The sequence below is a fragment of the Trichomycterus rosablanca genome, chromosome 21 (assembly GCF_030014385.1).
Source record: "Trichomycterus rosablanca isolate fTriRos1 chromosome 21, fTriRos1.hap1, whole genome shotgun sequence".
NCBI classification, from domain to species: Eukaryota; Metazoa; Chordata; class Actinopteri; order Siluriformes; family Trichomycteridae; genus Trichomycterus; species Trichomycterus rosablanca.
In genome coordinates, this window is record NC_086008.1 from 9654857 (window position 1) to 9679713 (window position 24857).

The 24857-nt window shown below is 41.1% G+C and overlaps 1 protein-coding gene across 1 annotated transcript in view; it reads right to left on the reverse strand.

Moving 5' to 3' along the window:
* The window catches only part of col27a1b (collagen, type XXVII, alpha 1b), a 132705-nt gene that overhangs the window by 14903 nt on the left and 92945 nt on the right, over positions 1-24857 (reverse strand). The window contains exons 17-34 of the mRNA XM_063017903.1: positions 24206-24259; positions 24058-24111; positions 23902-23955; positions 22338-22391; positions 22035-22088; positions 21766-21810; positions 20313-20366; positions 19297-19341; positions 19153-19206; positions 15810-15863; positions 14943-14996; positions 12888-12941; positions 6806-6859; positions 4535-4579; positions 4110-4154; positions 3935-3988; positions 1163-1216; positions 711-764 (exon numbers count right to left, since the gene is read on the reverse strand). Coding sequence (XP_062873973.1) covers positions 711-764; positions 1163-1216; positions 3935-3988; positions 4110-4154; positions 4535-4579; positions 6806-6859; positions 12888-12941; positions 14943-14996; positions 15810-15863; positions 19153-19206; positions 19297-19341; positions 20313-20366; positions 21766-21810; positions 22035-22088; positions 22338-22391; positions 23902-23955; positions 24058-24111; positions 24206-24259 — 936 coding nt within the window. The remainder of the gene's footprint in view (positions 1-710; positions 765-1162; positions 1217-3934; positions 3989-4109; positions 4155-4534; positions 4580-6805; positions 6860-12887; positions 12942-14942; positions 14997-15809; positions 15864-19152; positions 19207-19296; positions 19342-20312; positions 20367-21765; positions 21811-22034; positions 22089-22337; positions 22392-23901; positions 23956-24057; positions 24112-24205; positions 24260-24857) is intronic.

Here is a 24857-nt window from a genome sequence, read left to right on the forward strand (position 1 = left end):
GGAGTTCCCCCATGGACCACTGGTCGAAAGCTTGCAACAGCATCTCAATCTGGTTAATGTATGGCTTTCACTTTCAGGTTGAGGAAGTGAAGATTGAACATGGGACTATTGCAATATAGTGGGGGACTGTGTTAAATGACAAAGGTTTTCCGAGGTACTCCTAAGCCCATGTGGCTATATTTATTACTGTATCATAACAGTTCATGCAATGTTGTCTGGGGGCTGGAAGGTGGTGCACATTCAACAAATCTGTCTCCTGGTCTGGAAATGGCCATGTTACTGCAGTATCATCTTACATTTAACAGATACAGAAAATGTTGCTAATGCAGGAGGCTGGGTAAATGGCAAGCCAATAAAAAAGAAAGATAAGCTAATGCTGGTAACTTTAATTTAGCTAAGTGTTCAATGCCAGTGACTACTAACGTTAATTAAAAGAACAAATGATTTAGACAATGGTTTACACAACCGCCAAAAGACTTTCACTATTATTGTTTTGCTATATTTATATTAGTGGTATGTGCACATATCCTACAGATGTTGTTTATAGGCATACGGTTGTACAACACTGTCTTATTCCTTGACTTAACTAACAAACTTGACATACACAAAAACGTTAGATGCTGCTTCTGGTCTAGTAGTGTATACAGAGGTGCATATAGCTGATTGGAACTGATTGACTTCAAATGGCAAAATGCAAGCAGATGGTTTACCTTCTCTCCTGGTTCACCTGGCAAGCCCACATCCCCGACTTTTCCTGGTGGTCCCTATCACAAAAAAGTGAAAAAAGACATTAAAAGTCAGTAATCTTAAACCTTGCTGAGATGTAGCAGCATTTAAACGTCTGAAATTGTTCTACGTGACTGTTGTACTGGATTGTAGAACATTGTAGGTAATTGGAAACAGAAGGACAACATGGCAATCCTTTTTCTATTAGGTTGATTTTCTATAATGAGCAAGGCCTGTGTTTTGTGCACCGGGATCAATAAATAAGTCTACTATCTGAGGAAAAAGCATGGTTGATTACACTTGGATCTTCTGATTTTCTGTAGCATTTCACATGGAAATGATGCTTACTGGAAACTGGCTGAAATATTCAGGATCCTACTGTGCAGCTCCTAAATCCATTAAGCATGTTTAAACAGTGTACTGTTCATAATCTTACCTTTAAGCCGATCTCTCCCAGAGGGCCCATTGTTCCTGCTGGCCCTGGAGGTCCCTGTAAACACATTTACAATTATGCAGAATGTACTTTCAATGCAGTAAAGCTACAAGAAACAGCATTATGTTGATATGGTTAAGCAGCTACACTGGGCAGTGGTACTGAGTTAGGGTACTGAGCTTAGTACTGAAAAAGGTTGCTGGTTCAAGCCCTGTCACTGAGGGGCCCTTGAGCAAGGCACCTAAACCCAATGGTCACAATTGTCGCTTTGGATAAAATTTGGATACTGACTTTCCCTATAGCAGGGGTATTCAACTAAAATTTAAAGAGGTCCAGTTAGAGAAAATTTCTTGAAGCAAAGGTCCGGAATGTTTAACTATATACAGTATATATAAATATATAAGCGACTTACACAATGAGCAACTGAGGGTTAAGGGCCTTGCTCAGGGACCCAACAGTGGCAACTTGGTGGTGGTGGTGGCGGGGCTTGAACCAGCAACCTTCTGTTTACTGGTCCAGTACCTTAACCACTGAGCTATCTATATTTGTTATATATAAGTAGCCTAGTAGTTGTATCAACATCTGCATGTAATCAATAACTGACTGTCAAATCAGATGTCTGTTTATTTATTAGGGTTTTTAACATCATGTTTTACACTTTGGTTACATTCATGACAGGAACAGTAGTTACTCATTACACAAGATTCATCAGGTCACAAGTTTATATCAAACACAGTCATGGACAATTTAGTGTCTCCAATTCACCTCACTTGCACGTCTTTGTACTGTGGGAGGAAACCGGAGCTCCCGAAGTAAACCCACACAGACACGGGGAGAACATGCAAACTCCACACAGAGAGGACCCGGACTGCCCCACCTTATCAAACCTTTCTCTTATCAAATTAAGAGAAAATAAAAATAAATTGTGCTCCAGTGGTTAGTAAGAACAGAGATGAGTCTCTCCATCACGGATTAAATGCTGTATTTTCGCTGTACACGTTTCTTTTTTGGAGAGCGTCATTTGTCTCCTGTCTCACTCGTCTTTTTCTCAACTTTCTCCTGCACAGTCGTCTGTATCTCTCCCTTCGTTTTTTGTACGTTCGCTATCTTTCTTTTTCTTTCCACCGTCTTTTCACATGTAACTCGCCTCTAACTCTCTCATCTGTCTGCACTGACTTGATTGGCTGAGTGGTGTCACGTGATTGGTCTGTGCGTTTTCTCATTCGCTAAACCGCTACTGTAAAGACTACAAAAGCTGCGCCGGTTAAAATAGAAGCGCTCCGTCAGGTTTCAAAAAACTTTCTGTTTTGGCTGTAGGTCCAGGTCCGTATGGGACAGCTTCTGGGTCCGGACTCGGACCGCGGTCCGCCTGTTAGTGACCTCTGCCCTATAGGATTAATAAAGTGATTTATCTATATAAAAGTGTCTGCTAACACCATAAATGTAAATGACTGTGTTTATGCAAAGTCATTTCCTGCATCTTAATTACAGCAAAATGACACAACTCCTTATCAGGGACGGCTCGTTCCTTAGGGCAATCGGGTGACGCACCACCAAAGGGGCGAAAGGAAAAAAATCAGTGGGTGGGGTGCGTCGCGCATATTTTTCCGCCCTAGGTTTGAATCCGGCTTAGGGCGAAAGTAAAGTAACACAAGCAGGGCCAGCACTTTTCTCACTGCCCCCTAAGCAACGCAGTCCAGAACCGGGGCTGCATGTCAGTGTGAAGATGGATTATGTAAAAATGTTGTTTGCACTATTGAGAAAAAATGTTACATGATGTTCTTTATGTTGTTTTGTCTAAAATATGGTTCTGATTCATTATTATAAATAATGAAAAATAATAAATGTTAAACAGCCTAAATAAAACATTTTGATAATGTTCCTATGACTGTGTAAGACCCGTTATATTTTTTAATAGGTGCAACCCTAACCGCCTACCCCCCGCTCCCGCTCAGGTAAACACCCGCCATACCACCCCCCACCCTATGCCTTCCGCCAACCCGTCAGCCCAGGGTGTTCCTTATTTCCAGTTCTGAAAGTTGGCAACCCTAACTGGAGCAGCTAGCAATCTCATCAACATGACTACCATCACCTCAGGATCTGCTGCACCTAAAATAAAATGCTATCTGATGAAGACTGAATTAAACTGTTAGGGTGAAGGCTTTACTTAATTTTATGATTAATGGTAAAGCTGCTCTCTCTCCAAGTTCCAAGTTATTTGTGAGGGCAAACTGACAGATGACTTATGATGTTAATTATTTAAGCTTTAATTTACCCACTGAACTGGTCACCTTGGCCATCATCGCAACAATCCCCCTTATTAAACTCTATACTTTTGATCATATATACAGTGGTACCTTGAAGCTCGACGTTAATTGGTTCTGGGAGTGGCGTTGAGTTTAAAAGACATTGAGTTTCAAGGTTAGAATGACGTGACAGCACCAAAAAAAGGCATTTGGCATTTTTCTTACCCATCTGTTTTATAACAGTCTGCATTGTCCACATGTTTGTGTTCATGTTTGTAGCAAGCATGTGGATGCTAGCTTTACTCTAATTAGCATCCACATGCTTGCAGCTTTACCACAGCAACCAAACTGGCTACAGAAGCAAAAGTGAATAAGCACAGACCAGTAGAGCTAGGATATTTGTAATCTGCGGTGAGGACGCTCACGCTAAATCAAATTTAGGAAAGAAATAAATTTTTTCCTTCAGTCTAAATTTAGCTAACAAGACAGCAGAGCATAAACAGTATACTGAGCTATTACAGAAACTTACAGGCAGTCCTGGGATTCCCTTTGCTCCTGGTGGTCCAGAAGGTCCTTGGACGCCCTTGAAACATAAAAAGACTTGAAGGTTTCAAGCATATCAAAGTACACTTTTAGTGGATTTAATGCCTAATAGCATTTTAAGCCTCATTTCACGCTTTACAGACATTAAAACAATTACTCACATGAAACCCTGAAGGTCCAGCTTCCCCGGTTTCACCAATTTTTCCCTGATAGGAAAAAAACACAAAAAACAGACCAAAAAATCAGTCCTGGATTTCAATTTCCGATACCGAGGAGAAACACGATCTGCAACGGTTTAGTGTAATCCAAATTGAATTTACAACCTGGCTAGCTAATCTGCAGTCTCTCAAGGTTTGCATCTGCTTAATAACGGCTGTGTTCATTTTTAGTCTGACAGTATAAATGTTCCATTTCTAACAAAAGAAATGCTCTTTTAGCCACAAAACCTTGGCAGCCACGCAAGACCGACGATGAAGAAACTGTGTTGGGTGATTTTGGTGCTTAGAACAATCTGCATAGACTCAAGATGTGCACATGAAAATAAGAAAACCACATAAAAAATTAGTGAAATAAAAAAAAATCTTACCATCTGCCCAGGCAAGCCCAATTTCCCTGGTGGACCATCTACACCCTGATGAGGGAAGAGAGATTATTCACTTAACACCACTGAAATAGTTTTAAATAAGCAAAATAAAAATGGATATATGAACCTATGATTAAAGTCAGAAGTGCCTAACAGCCGTGACTTACACACACCCCTCTGACACGTGTGCAGTAGCCGACTGCATCTTTTCGCCTGTACTAGGCGAGTTCAGATGGGGCTCAGTCTTGCGCATGGAGAGTCAAGCACTAATTATTTTATCCCCCGTCTCTGATGCAAGCGCTATCAATCAGCCAGCAGAGGTCGTAATTGCATCAGTTAGGAGGAATCCCCTCCAGCATCCAACCAAATGGATGAGCCAATCATTGTTCATGTAGGCGCCCAGCTTGCCAGTAGCAGAGCTGAGATTTGAACTCACGAGTTTGAGACGTCAGCCCTGGTGTGCTAGCGTGTTTTACAGCTGTGCCACCTGAGTGCCCGCACAGTCCTCTTTTTCGTGACTGAATAAATGATGATAATGTTGATGGTTCAACAGCAGATTGTTATTTCATTTTGTGGCGTGGGCTTCATTCCTCGTTAGTGATTGTGACTGATGGCTGGTAAAATCTCTGTGCACCTTTAAATACACTACATGGACAAAAGTATTGGGACACCCCCTTTACTTTTTGAATTGAAATGTTTCAGCCACAACAATTGCTGACAGGTGTAATAAATCAATTATATAAAGGGAATAATACACTTCCAACTTTGCAGCATTAGTTTAAGGAAGGACCTTTCCTGTTCCAGCATGACTGTGCCACTGGGAACAAAGCAAGGCCTATAAATACATAAAGAAAAGCTTGGTTTAAAAAAATCCAGTTCTATCGTCAGCCCCACTGAACAGCTGTGGAATGAACTAGAACATCAATTGAGGTTTTCTTGACCATCATCAGTGCCCAGCCATTCAAATGCTCTTTTGTCCGAATGGGCAAAAATTCCCACAGACATACCTCTGAGAGGGGCTGCTGTTATAACTGGGATCACATAGGGGCCACTGTGTTTTAATGAACTCTACAAAGCTACAGGACTGCTGCTTCAAAAAGCCAAACACAATATGTCAAGGTGACAGATGTGGCAGGTAGTGTCGGTACTGGGGGTCTAGGTTTAAACCTTGCCTGTGGTCAAACTGTCTGAGAAGTTTGGAATTGGGTGATTCAGAACATTTTGAAGAATACATATACAAGTGTACAGTACAGCTTGTTTGGAACCTGCGGTCGGTTACAGGCCTTGCTCAAGGGCCCAACAGTGGTTGCATAGCAGAGCCTGGATTTGAACCGACACTCTTCCAACTGATAGCCCAAAGCTCTACCCACTAGGCTACCACTGTCCCATCTTGTCCAATTTCAATGCTCGAACTTAAACAAATGGTTTAAATGGGCACAAATTCCCACACATTTTAAAATATTGTGAAAAGCCTTACAAAAAGAGTGGATGCTCATATAAAAACAAAGATGCTGACAAATCCATATTATTGTCCACGCTTATGGTCAGGTCCACATACTTCTGGCCACAGGACCACCACAGAGCAGGTATCATTTAGGTGGTGGATCATTCTCAGCACTGCAGTGACACTGACATGGTGGTGGTGTGTTAGTGTGTGTTGTGCTGGTATGAGTGGATAAGACACAGCAATGTGGATGGAGTTTTTAAACACCTCACTGTCACTGCTGGACTGAGAATAGTCCACCAACCGAGAATATCCAGCCAACAGCGCCCCGTGGGCAGCGTCCTGTGACCACTGATGAAGGTCTAGAAGATGACCAACACAAACAGCAGCAATAGATGAGCGATCGTCTCTGACTTTACATCTACAAGGTGGACCAACTAGGTAGGAGTGTCTAATAGAGTGGACAGTGAGTGGAGACAGTATTTAAACACTCCAGCAGCGCTGCTGTGTCTGATCCACTTATACCAGCACAACACACACTAACACACCACCACCATGTCAGTGTCACTGCAGTGCTGAGAATGATCCACCACCTAAATAATACCTGCTCTGTGGTGGTACTGTGGGGGTCCTGACCATTTGAAGAACAGGGTGAAAGCAGGTTAAAAAGATATGTAGAGAAACAAAACAGATGTACTACAGTCAGTAATTGTAGAACTACAAAGTGCTCCTATATGGTAAGTGGAGCTGATAAAATGAACAGAGAGTGTAGAAACAAGGAGGTGGTTTTAATGTTATGGCTGATCGGTGTATATATATATATAATTTACCTTGTTTCCCTCTGGTCCGTTCTCTCCCGGTGGTCCCTCAGGTCCCAGAGGCCCCTATACGAGGACAGCAAGATAAGACAGTTGAGGCATTGTAACGGGAGAAAATTAGAAGATTTATGTAGGTGACCAGCAGAGGGCGCACTTTCTGCAAAAATGAACAGAGGTTACCGAGGCCACTGGGTCAAAAAGATGAGCCACTACTTGTTACTCATATTATTGGCTCCAGTGGAGGTAATTATTTAGGCAAATACTTAGCCCTGTTTAGACCATCAATCAATGTACAGTGGCATAAATACGCAATATTTGTGATTCCGAAACTAACCCGTACACTGTCCAAGTGCACAAAATACAGCAATATGGGATGACTGCAACATTGAAGAAGTGTAAAACACTAGACTGTTGACATCATGGGAGTTTGGTTACAATGGCTACTGGCCATTATGTTTCCACTGCAGTAATTCAGAAGAGTTATGAAAAGACTGGGTGATTTTTTCATGACTGTGAGGAATTACTCTGTTCTGGAAGGTGGAAAAGTTGATGAATGAAGACATTATTATGGCTGTAGCCACAGCAGTTCCTGTAGAAGAACAGAAATGTGGTCTTTCACCACCACATGTCCTGTAGGAACCACACTGGTTCTTTGGATCGGTACACACTGCTGCTTCTGTTTTCTGTGGTTCTCTCTGCTCTGACGTCATTTATAGGGACCTCTGACCTTTGGATGGACCTCTGACCTTTGGATGGGCCTTTTACAACATTTGCAGTTATCTGTATTAATACTACACGAATGGCCCCTAAAAACATGAAAAGTTGTGATGATTTAAATACAGGTATTACTACAACCCCAAATCAGAAAAAGTTAGGACAGTATGGTGGAAAAACAGTGTTTCTTACATTGACTTTGACTTTTATTTCAGTGCAGACTGTATGAACCCAATATATTTTATGTTTTGTCTGGTCAACTTCATTTTATTTATTAATTTACCTCCATTTCTGAATTTCAAGCCTGTAACACATTTTAAAAAAGTTGGGACAGGGCTAGTAATGAGGTAAAAAAAAAATCTAAATAATAATGATTTGTTACCAAAACAAGTCTTTGAGGACCAAATATGATCAGAGGATCTCCAGCTGTTTAGCAAATTTATAAAAAATAAAAAAAAATTATTGAAACGTTTAAAACTATGTTCATCAAAAGAATTTGGAACGGATTTGCATATTTCTCGGGAGGAATTTTAGTCTATAAAGGGCAAGGGCGCAAGCCTAAGCTCCCTCAGACGACACTGCATCAAGAACCGTCATTTATCAACAGCTGATATAACCACATGAACAAAGAATTACTTTGGCAAACCTTTGTTAAGCACTACAGGATGAAGTTATATTCACAAATGCCAATTAAAACTTCAATCTGCAAAAAAAAGCTTTAGGTTAACCATGTCCAGAAGCAGAGTTGAGATCTCTGGGCTCTGAGGCAACTGGGATGGACCATTACACAGTGGAAATATGTATTGTGGTCAGACAAATCAATATTTCAGATCTTTTTTTTTAGAAGAAATGTACAGGGTGCTTTAAACCAAGGACAAAAAGGACCATCTAGAGAATTGTATAAGAATTGTTCTGTCCTGCTTTGACTTTTATTTTCAATATCTGCTTTATCCACGGCTGAACTGAAAGCTTCAAATAATTATAAAAGTATTTCTGACTTAATCATGTATATTTGGAAACGTGGACAAACATTTTGTGTATTTAATATCCCATTTAAAGTTATTTAAGCACTTCAGCAGACTTGTCTTGAGTTTCTTTTTTGCATTATAGCCGACTGCATCCTTTCACCTGTAAGAGGCAATTTCATATGCGGATCAGCTTATGGATCAATCAGCCAGCAGAGGTCGTAATTGCATCAGTTATGAGGAGTTCCCTGTCCGACTCCCACCCTGTATGAACAACAGCCAATCATTGTTCATGTAGGCACCCAGCCCAGCCTGATGGCATACAGAGAGCTTTACACAGGAAAAACCTGGAAACCTCAGCACCATTAACCACATGCAGGTAATTCTGAACAATTTCACTCCCGGATAGTGCAGATCTAATACCTGGGGATAAAACTAAAAACCCAGGGTAGAAAAATGCTAAATGTTTAGTCAAAAAGTAAACCAACTGTAAAATGACAGCTAGATTAATATAGCATTTAACGTGAGGGTGTGAAACTAAAATGAATTACAATTACCTAGGCCAAGCTGAGCCAGTTTTTCCTTGACCTCAGGGTACATGGGAAACTAAAAACTACACCGCTAAGCTTAGAAATGGATGACACATTAATCTACCCACAAATCTGGCAGAAAACAAAGCAGTCGTTCAGTCTAGATTCCATTAAATATACCGAGTGAATGCTGAGGGGCTTTTCTGTTTCATTTGTAGTCACATTAATGACTACAAATGACTCCTTTTATCCTTGTTTAAAGGACGGCCAAGTGATGAATGATCAGCTATGACTGGAAATCAGCAGGCCATCAGAAAATTCATTTAGAGTAATAAATACTACAGCACAAATTACTAACGAGGAAAGATAATTCAACAATGGGAAGCAACAAGGGTCATTACATTCTCAGAATTTAGGAGACACTTTAATCCAAAGCGATCTACAGTACGGCTACAGTATACAGTCTAAGCAGTTGAGGATTAAGGGTCTTGCTTAAGGGCCCAACAGTGGCAACCTGGCAGTGGTGGGCCTTGAACCAGTGACCTTTTAAGAGCCTATCCCAGCTTTTTAATGGGCGCAAGGCACACAGTAACACCCTGGACGGGGCGCCAGTCCACTGCAGGGCAGACACACAGTAACACCCTGGACGGGGTGCCAGTCCACTGCAGGGCAGACACACACACACACACACATACACACACACACCCATTCACCTATAGGGCAATTCAGTGTCTCCAATTAACTTGACTGCATGTTTTTGGACTGTGGAAGGAAATCGAAGCCCCAGAGAAAACCCACACAGACATGGGAAGAACATGCAAACTCCACACAGAAACGACCCAGAACCGCCACACTTGGGGATCAAACCCAGGACCTTCCTGCTGTGAGAAGACAGAGCTACCCACCGAGCCACCGTACCGCCCCCATCCATCCACTACAACACTAGAATGTATTAAAGCATCTGTCAGCTCATGTGGACCCAAAACCTTACAACCTATGAGTATCATTTGTATTATTGCGCGCATTTCCATAAAGCTGCCTAACATCATACAAATGCTTCCCTAAAAACGCCTCTTGTATTTGTCTCATTCTGTTCTCTAATGTAGATAACAAGCTCTATCAGGCCAGATGTTTCTGAGATTAAACACCTATTGGCAAGTCACACATATAAATAGCTCCATGTAATTTATACACTAGTTTTAAAACTGTAGATCCCCCAGCTTTCCCCCATCAGATAAGACCAGTCGTCCATATTTCCTCAGTCTGCCCTTTGCCTGCCCTCAACAGCTGTCGCTCTTCCTGATTCTGTGTAGCTCTGTGTTGTTAATACTGTCCCAGTTAACAAAGTGATGCTGATTCACTCATAAGGAATCCCTGCATCTGGACCTCATTTCTTTGAGCTCTGTGTAAATGGGTCTGCATGTATTTGGCTCTATTTCTAATGATAAAGTAGTATTTTCCACAGTTGTTGCAATGAAGCTGGTGGAATCTTTTTGTATAATTATTCCCACGTATTCACTACATTACTGATAACAGTGGGACTATCTTACAAGTCTTCACTGAACAGAATTCTGGCACTAATGAAGTGTGTATTGTCTAAAAGTAGTAGTGATAGTTTATTAAACATAATTATTTTCACATGGCAAAGATCACCATGACTTATTTTTACAATTTTCAGTTGCTAGGTACTTGTTGATAAATCAATAATCATTTTCTCCCCTTTTTTTTTTTCCTTTTTAGCGTGTCCAATTGCCCGTGTGCATCGTGCTTCCTCTCCACCAATGCCGATCCCTGCTCTGATTGAGGAGAACGAAGCTAACCCACGCCCCCTCCGACACGTGGGCAGCAGTTGTATGCATCTCGTCACCTACACATTGACGAGTGCAGTGCAGCTCAGCACTGTGTACGAAGAGACACATCCTGACAGCACTCTTTTCCCATCTCTGTGCAGGCGCCATCAATCAGCCAGCAGATGTCGTAATTGCATTAGTCATAAGAGAGTCCCTATCCGGCTTAATCCCACCTCTATCTGAACAACAGGCCAATCGCTGTTCATGTGGTCGCTCAGCCCAGATGGCAGGCTGAGACTCTATATGATATATTTGAGATCCCAGCTCTGGTTCCAGCATGTGTTTTTAGCATACAACAAACCATAGAAGTTCGAGATGAATTCTCAAATTCAGTATTTAATATTTTGCACTTGTCTTTGCATCCTTAAGGTACCTTAATTCATTATGGAAGGGACCAATTTATTGGCAAAGACAATTAGACTGGAGGAGTCAGGGGTTGAAGAGGATGGTCAGCAACAAGATGGATGGAGGATACAAAAGCCTGAGGACCCAAACATAAGACAGGATGTTCTGGAGAAACACTGTCCATATAAAAAGACAACCAATAAAAAAATGGATGGGGTATAACCTTCTTGCCTGAGGCACTTTTCAGCCAGCGTGGGTGTACTGCAAGCGACAGTCGCCGGAGTGTGTGGGGAAATTGAGTATTATTACAGTTTATTCTAAAAGGAGGACAAAATTAATTTACTTTACAGTAATACATGTATGTAGCCCTACTTGAGGCTACATGTATGTCTGTATATGTTCTCAGTCATCCAGGTCATGGTAGTCTAGAGTGCTTAAGTCGAATGCAACTTGACTTCTTTTAGATTCTTGAAGATTTAAAGAGGGACAACGACTCTCAAATTAGTCACATCATGGTTCTGTTTACCCTAACAACTTAACTGATGCCAGGGCAGGTCAACAACTCTCAGGACCACCTCCAGGATGACAACCCCATTAGAGGTCAAATACCTGAGACTCCCCATCAGCTTTCAGAACTAAGGCTTTCAGACAAGCCACACACTGATCTCCATTATCCCCCATCCCTGTGCAGGCGCCATCGATCAGCCAGCAGAGGTCATATTTCCAGCAGTCATGAGAAATCAATCCCAGCATCCCCACCCTCAGACGAGCCAATCATTGTCTGTCTAGGTCTAGGGCGGGTCAATGACTCTCAGGACCACCTTCAAGATGACAACCCCACTAGTTTGTTTGTTTGTTTATTAGGATTTTAACGTCATGTTTTTACACTTTGGTTACATTCATGACAGGAACGGTAGTTACTTATTACACAAGGTTTATCAGTTCACAAGTTTATATCAAGCACAGTCTTGGACAATTTAGTATCTTCAATTCACCTCACTTGCATGTCTTTGGACTGTGGGAGGAAACCGGAGCACCCGGAGTAAACCCACGCAGACACGGGGAGAACATGCAAACTCCACACAGAAAGGACCCGGACCGCCCCCCCTGGGGTTCGAACCCAGGACCTTCTTGCTGTGAGGCGACAGTGCTACCCACTAAGCCACCGTGCCGTTCCAACCCCATTAGAGGTCAAATACCTGAGACTCCCCATCAGCTTTCAGAACTAAGAAGCCTTTCGAACGAGAAATGTCTTCAAGAATCTTAAAGAAGTCCAGCATCCCCACCCTCAGACGAGCCAATCATTGTCTGTCTAGGCGTCTGGCCTGCTGGAAGCAGAGCTGAGATTTGAACTTTTAAGCTCAAGGTGTCAGCATCAGTTTATGTACTTTTAACTGCTGCCTCTGCACTAAATGACTGATACTCTTAGAATACCTCCAAAAACGTGAGAAATAAAGTAAACCCACTCTGTTACGAGAGGACCTTAAATACTCTATGAGAGGACCTTAACTCCAAAGAATGAGAGGGCCCTAAATACTCTATGAGAGGACCTTAACTCCAAAGAATACTATTAAAAATATTAAAATAAGTTTTTACATGATCTAAATGGGATCCTTGTCTTAAAAATGTAACATCAATTCAACATCAAAACCGTTTATCAAATTAAACAGTGGTCCAGAATTCTTCTTACCCTCCTGCCTTTGGGTCCTCTTGTGCCACTAAGTCCTCTAGAACCAGGAGGCCCCTTGAACAAGAACACAAAGACAAATTACACACTATGGCAGGCAAAAAGAACCAATCTCTTTTTTAGAACAATAAATTAATTCTCAGTAAGAGCGTGCTTACATAACTCGCCTGACCAGATTAAAGCCGTGCAGCAAACCCCCCGTTTTTTAGAGATTTGTATTCATGTTTATCCCTGTCTGCGTTGCACTGAGCGACCTCTGCTGAGACTCCCCAGAGCGCCTCTGAAAGGCATTTCCTGTCAGCCAGAGTGATGTCAACATTTTGGATAAGCCTAGCGGCTGAGCGTAACACAGCAGAGAGAGAGCTAGACGGTTTTCCAGAGGTGACTGGAGTTTAATTTACTAAGCCCACCAAGCTTACTACTATTTAGATGTGTCAGCTGGTGTCAGTATCACCTTAAGCACTGCAGTAGTAGAGAAGTCAGAGTCTCAACAGAGTGTCAAAACTGCAGTCGCTCAGGGAATAAACACAGACGTCTACAGACCAAATGTGTCAAAAACTGCTGGTTTAAAAGAGACAAGCTTGACCTTTAAAGACCTGTGTTGCCTTGGTTCACCCAGAAATGTTGTTGGTATGTAGTTGGGATTATCTTTGACAGATTTTGGATAATATGTTGTTTCAAGTTGTGACATAGTGTGTATAAACTTTAGTGATCTATTATATTGGTTAAGACCAAACAGCTTTGCATACAACATGTGGGCAGAAATTAATAATAAGGGAAGCATTTCTCCTATAAGGTTATGAGATTAACATTGTAAATCAAGCAGTGAATCATTTAAACTTTTGTTAATCTACTGTACATATAAATACATTTTTATATTTCATTTTCAAGTGAATATGGATTTACCAGACAGCCATGTGGAACTGCAAATGGCTTCCTACACTACAGTTGCATTGTACTTTATATAGTGTGCAATTTATGGGTTCTGTGCCTATTAGAACAACATTTGGGATTCAGCCACAGAAATCAAATGCAGCTTGATAAACAAGACTAAATATACTCGTAAACAACATTAAATATGCAAAACCTTAGTAAATATTGTGAGACAAAACTACCTGCAATTAAAAGTTACTCTTTACTCTTACATGTATCACTCACTCACTTTCTTAACCGCAGTGTCTCCAATTAACCTGACTGCATGTTTTTGGACTGTGGGAGGAAACCGGAGCTCCCGGAGGAAACCCACACAAACACAGGGAGAACTCCACACAGAAAGGACCCGGACCGCCCCACCTGGGGATCGAACCCAGGACCTTCTTGCTGTGAGGCGACAGTGCTACCCACCGAGCCACTGTGCCGTCCTTACATGTATCATGTATTCCAAAATTATTAGCTGAATTTATTTATCATTAGGAAGAGCTTTATGGTGATGAAGTGAAGGTGGAACTCAAGCTATTTTACCAAACATTAAAACAGTATTTCTATCAAATGTAACATAGTAAACAGATTATTGCTACTAACCTGTGGTCATTTAAAATTAAAAATCTAATTTTTTGTTGACTGTATGAATTGTAGAACTCTACGATTTTCAAGTCAACCTATTTGAAGTCCTGTAGTTGCACACACTGTAGTTGAACAAATCTTTAGTCAAACTGGATAATCTCTATAATACTAATTAAAATGATTATATCTGGACAGCAAAAACAGGTACATTGTTTTAAATAATACTATCTGATATTCTTTGACATAATAATAATATTAATCTTTAATCTTAACTTCATTGTATAATTATTTTATAGTATTTTATTTATTTATTTCATATATATTTTTTATATTATATTTATTAATCTAACAATGTATATGTACAGTATATATATGTATTTTCTTTTATTGTTGTATTCTGCTGTACAGCACTTTGGTTAGCTTCAGCTTTTAAATGTGCTTTATAAATAAATTGAATTGAATAATTATCATGAACCTGTAAGAAACCCACTTGAATATATCACACCCTAAACAGAAATGTTATTTGTATTGTTTAAAATATATCTGATATCTTACAGGTATTCCCTGTGGTCCAGATGGCCCACTTTCACCCGGTGTTCCTGTGTGTCCCTGAGAAATCACAACAACAAAAAAGAATTATTGTAACTATTAATAACTAGTTTGACACTCACACTGACACTCACACTGACACTCACACTGACACTCACTCACACTGACACTCACTCACAAAACTGAGAGGGTCCAAATGAAGAATTACAATAATTGTTTCACGTTGAATAATCAGTTTTGTGTTCTTTTTTATGGAACTGAACTGTATAGTATGGGCTGCTGGGAAATGTAGTATTGGCCATTTTTAGGCATAAAAAACATGGTATAATGACATCATTTAAAAGAAATTTTGCAATTCTGCAACTGAGGGTCTCTAAGGGTTACATGCACAACAAAAAATACATTAAATAAATTAATAAATGATAATAGTAAAAAATAGAACATATTGCATTTTGTATTCTTGGGTATACAATTTGTCAGCATTCCATTACATAAATAAATGAAATGTTAAAACACGTATCTATACAGAGTTTTTCTGACCCAACATTAATGATTATTCCTGAAACATTCTTCCTGATTTTTCCATGTTTGAAAGTGCTCTGACTCTGGCTATTGCTTTTAGATTTGATTATAACCCTCAACCACTTTTCCTTAGAGTGTGTGGTGAATAAATATTATTTCCTTATGTCATACAGAGGAAATGACTCGGTGGTCTTGTTGAAGTGTGCAGCGCCTGACGCAGCGTTTTCCCATGCTGAACCCGTGACTGTTTTCTAACACTTTCCTCTGCAGTTTTTAACTCTAATGGAGCGGGCTCGCAAGGATTATGAGACGCCCCTGAGAGCAGAGACAAGATCCAGACTTACTCCTTACCATCGCTCCCTTTTCTCCTGGTGGCCCCGGCTGACCCGTCTCTCCTCGATCGCCCTGGCATGATACACAAAATTAAGAAACTTTAACATCGCAACAGAAATGTGCACATTTAGCTGGAAGACAATGAAAAAAGAAACAGAAATATCAAACTTAATTGATGTAAATGACTTTATAGACATTTTTAAAAAGCTTTTCTTTGCACTTGATTTCTTTACTGTCTTTGTATTTTTCCAGATGTGTAGTAATTAATTTAATAATGATTAATTTTTGAATTAATTATAATGATCAATGCATTGATTCTCAGTATGTCTGTCATGCAAAACATATACCCGTCCATTCATTTATCCCATAACGTTACTGGTAATTAATTTATCCCTCTTTAATTACATTAATCCATCCACCTATACCTCATTGTACAGTATACACACACTATATAGACAAAAGTATTGGGACACCTACAGGAGCTTTTATGACACTGCATTCTAAATCCATAAGCATTAATACAGAGTTGGTCCCACCTTCTCAGCTGTAATAGCTTCAACTCTTCTGACTTTGGCATGTGTCTATGGAAATTGCCCATTCATTTCTGAGGTTAGACTGTGGTGTTGGCTCGCGATCTCTGTTCTAGGTCATCCCAAAGGTGTTCAATGGGGTTGAGGTCAAGTTCTTCCACATCAAACTCACCCAACCATGCCTGTATGGACCTTTCTTTGTGCCGGAACAAAAAAGGACCTTCCCGCCCAGGTGTCGCAGCGGGATATTCTGCTAGCACACCAGAGCCGAGATTCTGAACTCCTCAGTTCAAAACTCGGCGTTGCCACCGATCGGCTGGGCACCATCTAGCGGGCGTAATTGGCAGTGCCTGCAGGGAGGGTTGCCCGGAATATGTGGGCAGAGTGTTAAGGGCTGTGCGCAGGTCGGAGGAGGCATGAGCAGCAACATACCCTCCTCAAAAAAAATCAGGGATCCCCAGCAGTGGAAGACAAATTGACTACACTAAATTGTATATACAGTGTATCACAAAAGTGAGTACACCCCTCACATTTCTGCAGATATTTAAGTATATCTTTTCATGGGACAACACTGACAAAATGACACTTTGACACAATGAAAAGTAGTCTGTGTGCAGCTTATATAACAGTGTAAATTTATTCTTCCCTCAAAATAACTCAATATACAGCCATTAATGTCTAAACCACCGGCAACAAAAGTGAGTACACCCCTAAGAGACTACACCCCTAAATGTCCAAATTGAGCACTGCTTGTCATTTTCCCTCCAAAATGTCATGTGATTTGTTAGTGTTACTAGGTCTCAGGTGTGCATAGGGAGCAGGTGTGTTCAATTTAGTAGTACAGCTCTCACACTCTCTCATACTGGTCACTGAAAGTTCCAACATGACACCTCATGGCAAAGAACTCTCTGATGATCTTAAAAGACGAATTGTTGCGCTACATGAAGATGGCCAAGGCTACAAGAAGATTGCCAACACCCTGAAACTGAGCTGCAGCACAGTGGCCAAGATCATCCAGCGTTTTAAAAGAGCAGGGTCCACTCAGAACAGACCTCGCGTTGGTCGTCTAAAGAAGCAGAGTGCACGTGCTCAGCATCACATCCAACTGCTGTCTTTGAAAGATAGGCGCAGGAGTGCTGTCAGCATTGCTGCAGAGATTGAAAAGGTGGGGGGTCAGCCTGTCAGTGCTCAGACCATACGCCGCACACTACATCAAATTGGTCTGCATGGCTGTCACCCCAGAAGGAAGCCTCTTCTGAAGTCTCTACACAAGAAAGCCCGCAAACAGTTTGCTGAAGACATGTCAACAAAGGACATGGATTACTGGAACCATGTCCTATGGTCTGATGAGACCAAGATTAATTTGTTTGGTTCAGATGGTCTCAAGCATGTGTGGCGGCAATCAGGTGAGGAGTACAAAGATAAGTGTGTCATGCCTACAGTCAAGCATGGTGGTGGGAATGCCATGGTCTGGGGCTGCATGAGTGCAGCAGGTGTTGGGGAGTTACATTTCATTGAGGGACACATGAACTCCAATATGTACTGTGAAATACTGAAGCAGAGCATGATCCCCTCCCTCCGGAAACTGGGTCGCAGGGCAGTGTTCCAGCATGATAATGACCCCAAACACACCTCTAAGATGACCACTGCTTTATTGAAGAGGCTGAGGGTAAAGGTGATGGACTGGCCAAGCATGTCTCCAGACCTAAACCCAATAGAACATCTTTGGGGCATCCTCAAGCGGAAGGTGGAGGAGCTCAAAGTCTCGAATATCCGCCAGCTCCGTGATGTCGTCATGGAGGAGTGGAAAAGCATTCCAGTGGCAACCTGTGAAGCTCTGGTAAACTCCATGCCCAGGAGAGTTAAGGCAGTTCTGGGAAATAATGGTGGCCACACAAAATATTGACACTTCAGGAACTTTCACTAAGGGGTGTACTCACTTTTGTTGCCGATGGTTTAGACATTAATGGCTGTATATTGAGTTATTTTGAGGGAAGAATAAATTTACACTGTTATATAAGCTGCACACAGACTACTTTTCATTGTGTCAAAGTGTCATTTTGTCAGTGTTGTCCCATGAAAAGATATACTTAAATATCTGCAGAAATGTGAGGGGTGTACTCACTTTTGTGATACACTGTATAATATTAACTATATATATAATATTAAAAAGGACCTTCCCCAAACAGTGTCCACAAAGTTGGAAGCATACAATTGTCCAAAATGTCTTGTTATGCTTACGCATTAAGAGTTCCTTTCACTGGAACCAAAGGGCCGAGATAAACCTCTGAAAACAACCCCACAGCATTATCACTCCTCCACCACTGGAACAATGCAGTCTGGCAGGTATGTTATTGTGGCATTCGCCAAATCCAGACTCCAATTCCATTAGACTGCTCCACAGAACATTTTTCCACTGCTCCAGAGTCCAGTGGTGACATGCTATACGCCACTCCATCCTACGCTTGCCATTGTGCCTGGGTACACAGGAGATTTGGAACTCTGTGGTTATTAAAGTGGCAGAGCAAGCTGCTGTGGTTCCTAAATGCTTCCAGTTTTTAATAATACCACTCACAGTTAAAGAAATGTCACAAACTGATTTGTTGCAACTGTGGAATTCTATTACAGTATCACACACAAATTCAGTGAGCTCTTTAGAATTCCCTGTGGCAGACTGCATGGCTAAGTGCTTGATTTTATACACCTGGGCCAATGGAACTGAATGAATTACCTGAACTCAGTGATTAACCGGTGTGTCCCAATACTTGTGTCCATACAGTGTGTATACAGTTATTTAAATGTCACCACTAATGGATTACTGCTCTACTCACCTTTTCCCCAGGAAGTCCAGGTTCACCAGGAGCCCCACTGAACCCAACAAGTCCCTGTATAGCAAAAATAAAGCATAACTCTACACATGCCACTGGCTTAATAAAAACACTTCAGTAAGTATTTGTTATCAAAAATAAATTTACCCTTTCACCAACCGTCCCAATATTTCCAGTTATTCCAGGTTCACCCTGCAGCAGAGAATCTAGTTAGCATTTCATTATCCTCTTAAATTTTATATATGAAGGAAATCTTGTATACTGCATAGCAGTTTTATGCTTATTCACTAGGGCAAAGCTACAAGGGTTCTTCAAAAAGTTTCCGCACTTTGTTTAATTCTATTTATTAAGAATTTTAAAACAAATTACACCACTTTTCTACACAGTCACCCTCCGATGCATTTTTCCCAGCGTCGTACCAACTTTATATATTATATTTTGTTTATGCATTTTCTCCCGACTTTTTGGCGCGTCCACTTGCCCGATTGCGTCATGCTTCCTCTCCACTGATGTCGAACCCCGCTCTGATTTGAGGAGAATGAAGCTAACCCACGTCCCCTCCGACACGTGGGCAGCAGCTGTATGCATTTTGTCACCCACACTAGGCGAGTGCATATATGCGGAGAGACACACCCTGATTCACATTCTTTCCGCGCCTCTGTGCAGGCGCCATAAATCAGCCAGCAGAGGTCACAGTGCATTAGTTACAAGGAGTCCCTATCCGGCTTAATACCCCACCCCTATATGAACAACAGGCCAATCGCTGTTCATGTAAACGGCAGAGCTGAGATTCAGTACGATGTATTCAAAATCCCAGCTCTGGTGCGCTAGTATGTGTTTTTACCGCTGCGCCACCTGAGCGGATTGTCATACCAACTTTTTAATGCCATCAGCAATAAATGTTTTTGGTTGAGTGTGTAGCTACTGATGCACCGCTGATTTCACACCATCATCACATGAAAATCTTCTTCCCCTTAAAGCTTCTTTGAGCATCCATAAAGGGAAAAATCAGATGGCGCTTAATCCGGACTATAAGCTCTCAGACACGACCAATTACTACTCCTTCCTCCCTCACCGTTTCCAACCAAAATATAAAAGTGCGGAAGCTTTTTGAAGATCCCTACAAACATTCTACAAAATCTTCACTGGTATTGTGACCTTACCTTGGGTCCATCTGCTCCTGGACTTCCTGAGAATCCCTTCCTCCCAGGCCTGCCCTGAACAAAAAGCAGAAATGACCTATAGCACTGGATTCTCTCTACTCTTTGCCACTCGGGCCTCCGTGACATCGCATTAGCTGCTCTGCCTGACAGCGGTCTCTACCACCCACGTCCATATCAGCTACCTCAGGGAACGGGTTTAAAGAAACAAGCGTGCAGAAATAAAACCGCAGCACAGTGGTGTCAAGCTGTTATGTGGCCTCCTTTTTCTTATTGTCACTGGAGTCAATGGTTCAATTCAGTGAATGTTAAAAACCTATCCTCATTATCTAAATGATCCATACTGCTGGTGCCTCCCATCCACCTTAAGCTGAATGAAACATTAGAGTAATAATAGGGTTCAATGCGTCATTACTAGACAGGCAGGGGTTGTATTTCTATCATGCAGAGTCTGTGGAAAATACTGGGATTGGATTGAAACCAGGAGATTCTTAGGCGTACGATCAAACTGAGGCAAATCCAAAAAATTTTGATGCTGCAACCGTTGTAGCAAAACAGAGAACAATGAGAGGACTCGAATAAATCAGTGACGCCAAATCAACTCTGCAGTTAATGTCTCATATGTATTTTTCTTTTGTTTTTACTGTATTATTTATGCATTTCCTTCCTTTTCTCCCAATTTTTAGAGCAGCCAGTTAGTCTTCTTCTGCTGGGGACCCAAACTGCATCCGAGGAAGGTATATTTGCCCGATTCATGCTCCCTCCGACACATACGCAGTCCACCTTTCTTTTCGCCCATACTATTCGCCAGTCTTGCGCATGGAGAGTCACACACCAATCTCCATGTTCCTCCACCTCTGTACAGGCGTGTCGGGGTACTAACCAGGGTCCTTATACAGTGGCAAAGACTGCACCACCTTGTTAATCCGGTCTTTTTCCCATGCAGCAGACCAATTTTCTCTGCTGCGCTAGGAGGCGCCCAGCAGAACTGAGATTCGAACTCTTGTTCAAACTCGAAGAGTTCAGAATTCCAGCACTGGTGTCCCTGAATGTGGAAATCTTTAAAGATGAAAAAACAATTGTTTTCATCCCCACTTCATGCCATGTTTTAATCACCCTTAATGGTGCTGCATTCATCAAAAGCAAACATGGTACACTTCCATGCTAAATTGCCAGAATTGTTGTAATCAAATTTCTGTTTTGTAGTTTATCTAACCACTACATTCAACCAATGTCCTTTTAATTGGAAAAAAATATGTGTTGGTGCTCAAAATTGCAGTACATGTGGAAAGTGCATCATAAATTCAGTTGCTACCTCCCCAAATACACGTTTTTCTTGTCTAGTTCCTTGATGTTTTATAGCAGGGTGAGCAGTAATGGCAATTTCATGCTGCTGCTATGCTTTGGATTTCTGGCTTGATTTGTGCTAAACTAGCAATGTCTAGTGTGCACTCACCTCCAGTCCAGGAGGCCCAGGTGGTCCGACTGGTCCTATATCACCCTGTAGAAACAGGATGGAATCGATTAAGAAACTGATTACAAACAAGGGCTCAAAAATCTCCATCCATTATTGGTTTAAAAGTGCACACACAGGACAACCCAAGAACTTTTTTATCCCACCACTATAAATACACCCAAACAGTGTAAATCTGCTGATACCAGTACAGTATAATACCATTAAAAAATGTGCTTTGTGTGATTTAGAATGCATGGATGAAGTCTAACCTCAAGCCCAGCAGCTCCTCTTGGACCAGGAATGCCTCTCACTCCTGACTTCCCCTGTTAAGTAAATTATGAATTTACTGTTACTAATTGTTACTGATTTCATTCAGCAGACACAGGTATGTACAGTTAAAGTGTCGTCAAGTATTTTGATACATTATAGTGTACACATTATGCAATCATTAGTTGTAATCTGCAATCCACTGAATTCCAGACGTCTCGTAATTTTAGACTCGTCCAAATTTTAGACAAGTGACAACACTACATAATAAAAAAACCTTGGACAAACAGTGTCAAATGACAAACCTTAGGTCCTTCTGGGCCATTTTCTCCTGGTGGTCCAATGTCCCCTGGAAATCCCTGGAAAAAAACCCAGAAATCTTATTCATTACGGTCAATCATTCACTGCCTTTTAATTTCTTTAATTTCATACTTTGTAAACAGTCATAGCAACTAGGTGCTTCTACAAAGGCTATTTAAAAAAAGTCTCTTTACAACACTGAAGAGTCTGATAATTGATATGGTGGAGGCACCATTGGTTGGTGCTGCTTGAACCCAATTGTGTTGAAGACGAATATTATATATCTGTGGCTGTGTTCCAAACTGCTAAATAATTTAAATACTAAATTAGACTAGGATAATTACTACAAATTTAGTTTGGAGTACGAATATGCTACATTATTACTTAGCATGTGGTTTGGGATACAGTTTATGGTTTGGGATGTATTGCTTTGGAGTAGTGTGGCTACAAGTAATGAGACTAATTATTAGCTACATGTTTTCAAAGCAAGTTGTTAATACATTTTAAAATAAACTAGCTCAGCTCTTCCCAACCTTTTTTGCACCACAGACCGGTTTCATATAAGATAAAATTTCACGGACCGACGGGGGCGGGAGGATTTAAAATAAAGGAACAATAGAATAGAAAATCGATGGGAACGCTGAGCTTTTTTCGATGCAACGACACGCTGCTCCCACCTAGTGGACCGGTACCAGCCCGCGGCCCGGTGGTTGGGGACCACTGATCTAGCTGGTAAGCTTTGGATTTTTGAATCTGTAAAGATGTATGTCCTGTTGGTCGGTTTAGATCACGTGTCAAACTCAAGGCCCGCGGGCCAAATCCGGCCGCGAGAGCTAAAAAGACGTATGATTGTCTTAAAATACAAAAATCGTACATAAACTGCATCTTCCACAATACATGCCGATTTTGTGACCCGCAAAGTGACCGCATGATGGCAGTGTTTCCACATCAGCGTTTAACTGAGGCGGTTTTCCAACAAGTGATGTTGAGAAATATTTACAAATAATCCCAAAATGTACAAGAAGAGAAAATTAAGAAGGAAATTTAATGAAAGATGGGAAAGTGAATACAAGTTTGTGCTTCAAGAAGTACGTAGAGGCCGTGTCTGTGGTAAAGGAGTACAATATAAATATAGATATACATTATAAATATACAGTATCAATGAGGTATTTTGACACCAAACAGAATTTAGCCTCCACGAAAAACAACAAATTGTTCAAGACTTAAAAGGCAGACTGCAATCACAGAAGGATACGTTACAATCGGCTCTTAGAGGGCAAATATAATGCAGATGTGAAAATGAGTTTTACACCCCTGGTTTAGATGCATATATTCTCTTCACGTTAGCTGAAAATGTCTGTTTAATTTAGTCAGTGTTTACAGATTATTTTCCTATATTTTAATTTACCCAACAGTGCCAAGCTGCTTAAACTGCATTTCTTTTAAAGTGTGGTAGAATATTGTTTAAACAGACAACAAAACCTATAACTTTCAGGTTTTCCAAAATTTGTCAGCTTTCAGAAGCAATTCTGACAAGTTTAAAATAAAATAAGCATATTTTACTGTCACCTCTGGGCCAGGGGGGCCGGCCAAACCATCAGGGCCACGATCTCCTGGCTTCCCCTGAGTGAATAAATCAAAGCAGCATTTATGTCCACTTCCCCTCACCCAAACCTGTAACAAGTCATCACGCTAATGGCTAGGTAATGTTCTGGTAAAACGTACCTGGGGCCCTGGCTTCCCTCGGACGCCTGGCATTCCTGGTAAACCCTGAATACCCTGAAATGTGAAATCTCTTTATTAGTTTGTGTGTATTTAGAATAAAACCATTTAGTTGAGTAGGAAGTGTGAAAGAAAGCAACATAATGAATACCTTGTCACCTTGGTATCCAGACTCTCCAGGTTCACCAGGCAAACCAATTTCACCCTGACGAAACACAGAACTAAAAGTCACTCCTTACATCATTAATTACAACCATGAAACATATTTGTGACCGAGCAAATATCATTAATCAACAAACTTTCCCACAAAGGTGAAAAAATGTGACTTGGCTTCAGGAGCAGGACAAAATGTTGGCATGGTTTGATTATAAAACACTCTAAAGAGTAAATGTTGTTCCAACCAGCTAAACATGGCAGAAAAATGAGGAGGCAGACACAAAAATCAACCAGCAAGCTAGCTGCCATGTTGCTGTTAAACCCCTCTGCATTCAAATCAAAAACACATTAGGGAGGTGATCATGACAGCCATGTTTTTCCAATCAAGCCCAACACATGGAACTTTTCCGTAGCTTTCTGAGCTCAGCTGCCACCAGTCAACACACAATACTGGGCACCAATGATAGAATTGGGCATTGAAAAATATTAAATTCATAGTAAAGATGTTTCTGTTGGCAGGATTTGTTTGTCAAAAAAGTAGCCAGTTGGCATAGACACTAGCCAAAATGTTGCCACTTTTAATTCAACATGGCATGCAAGTAAATGTAGTTTATGAGTAAGCAAAAGGTTTAATACATGTTATTAGT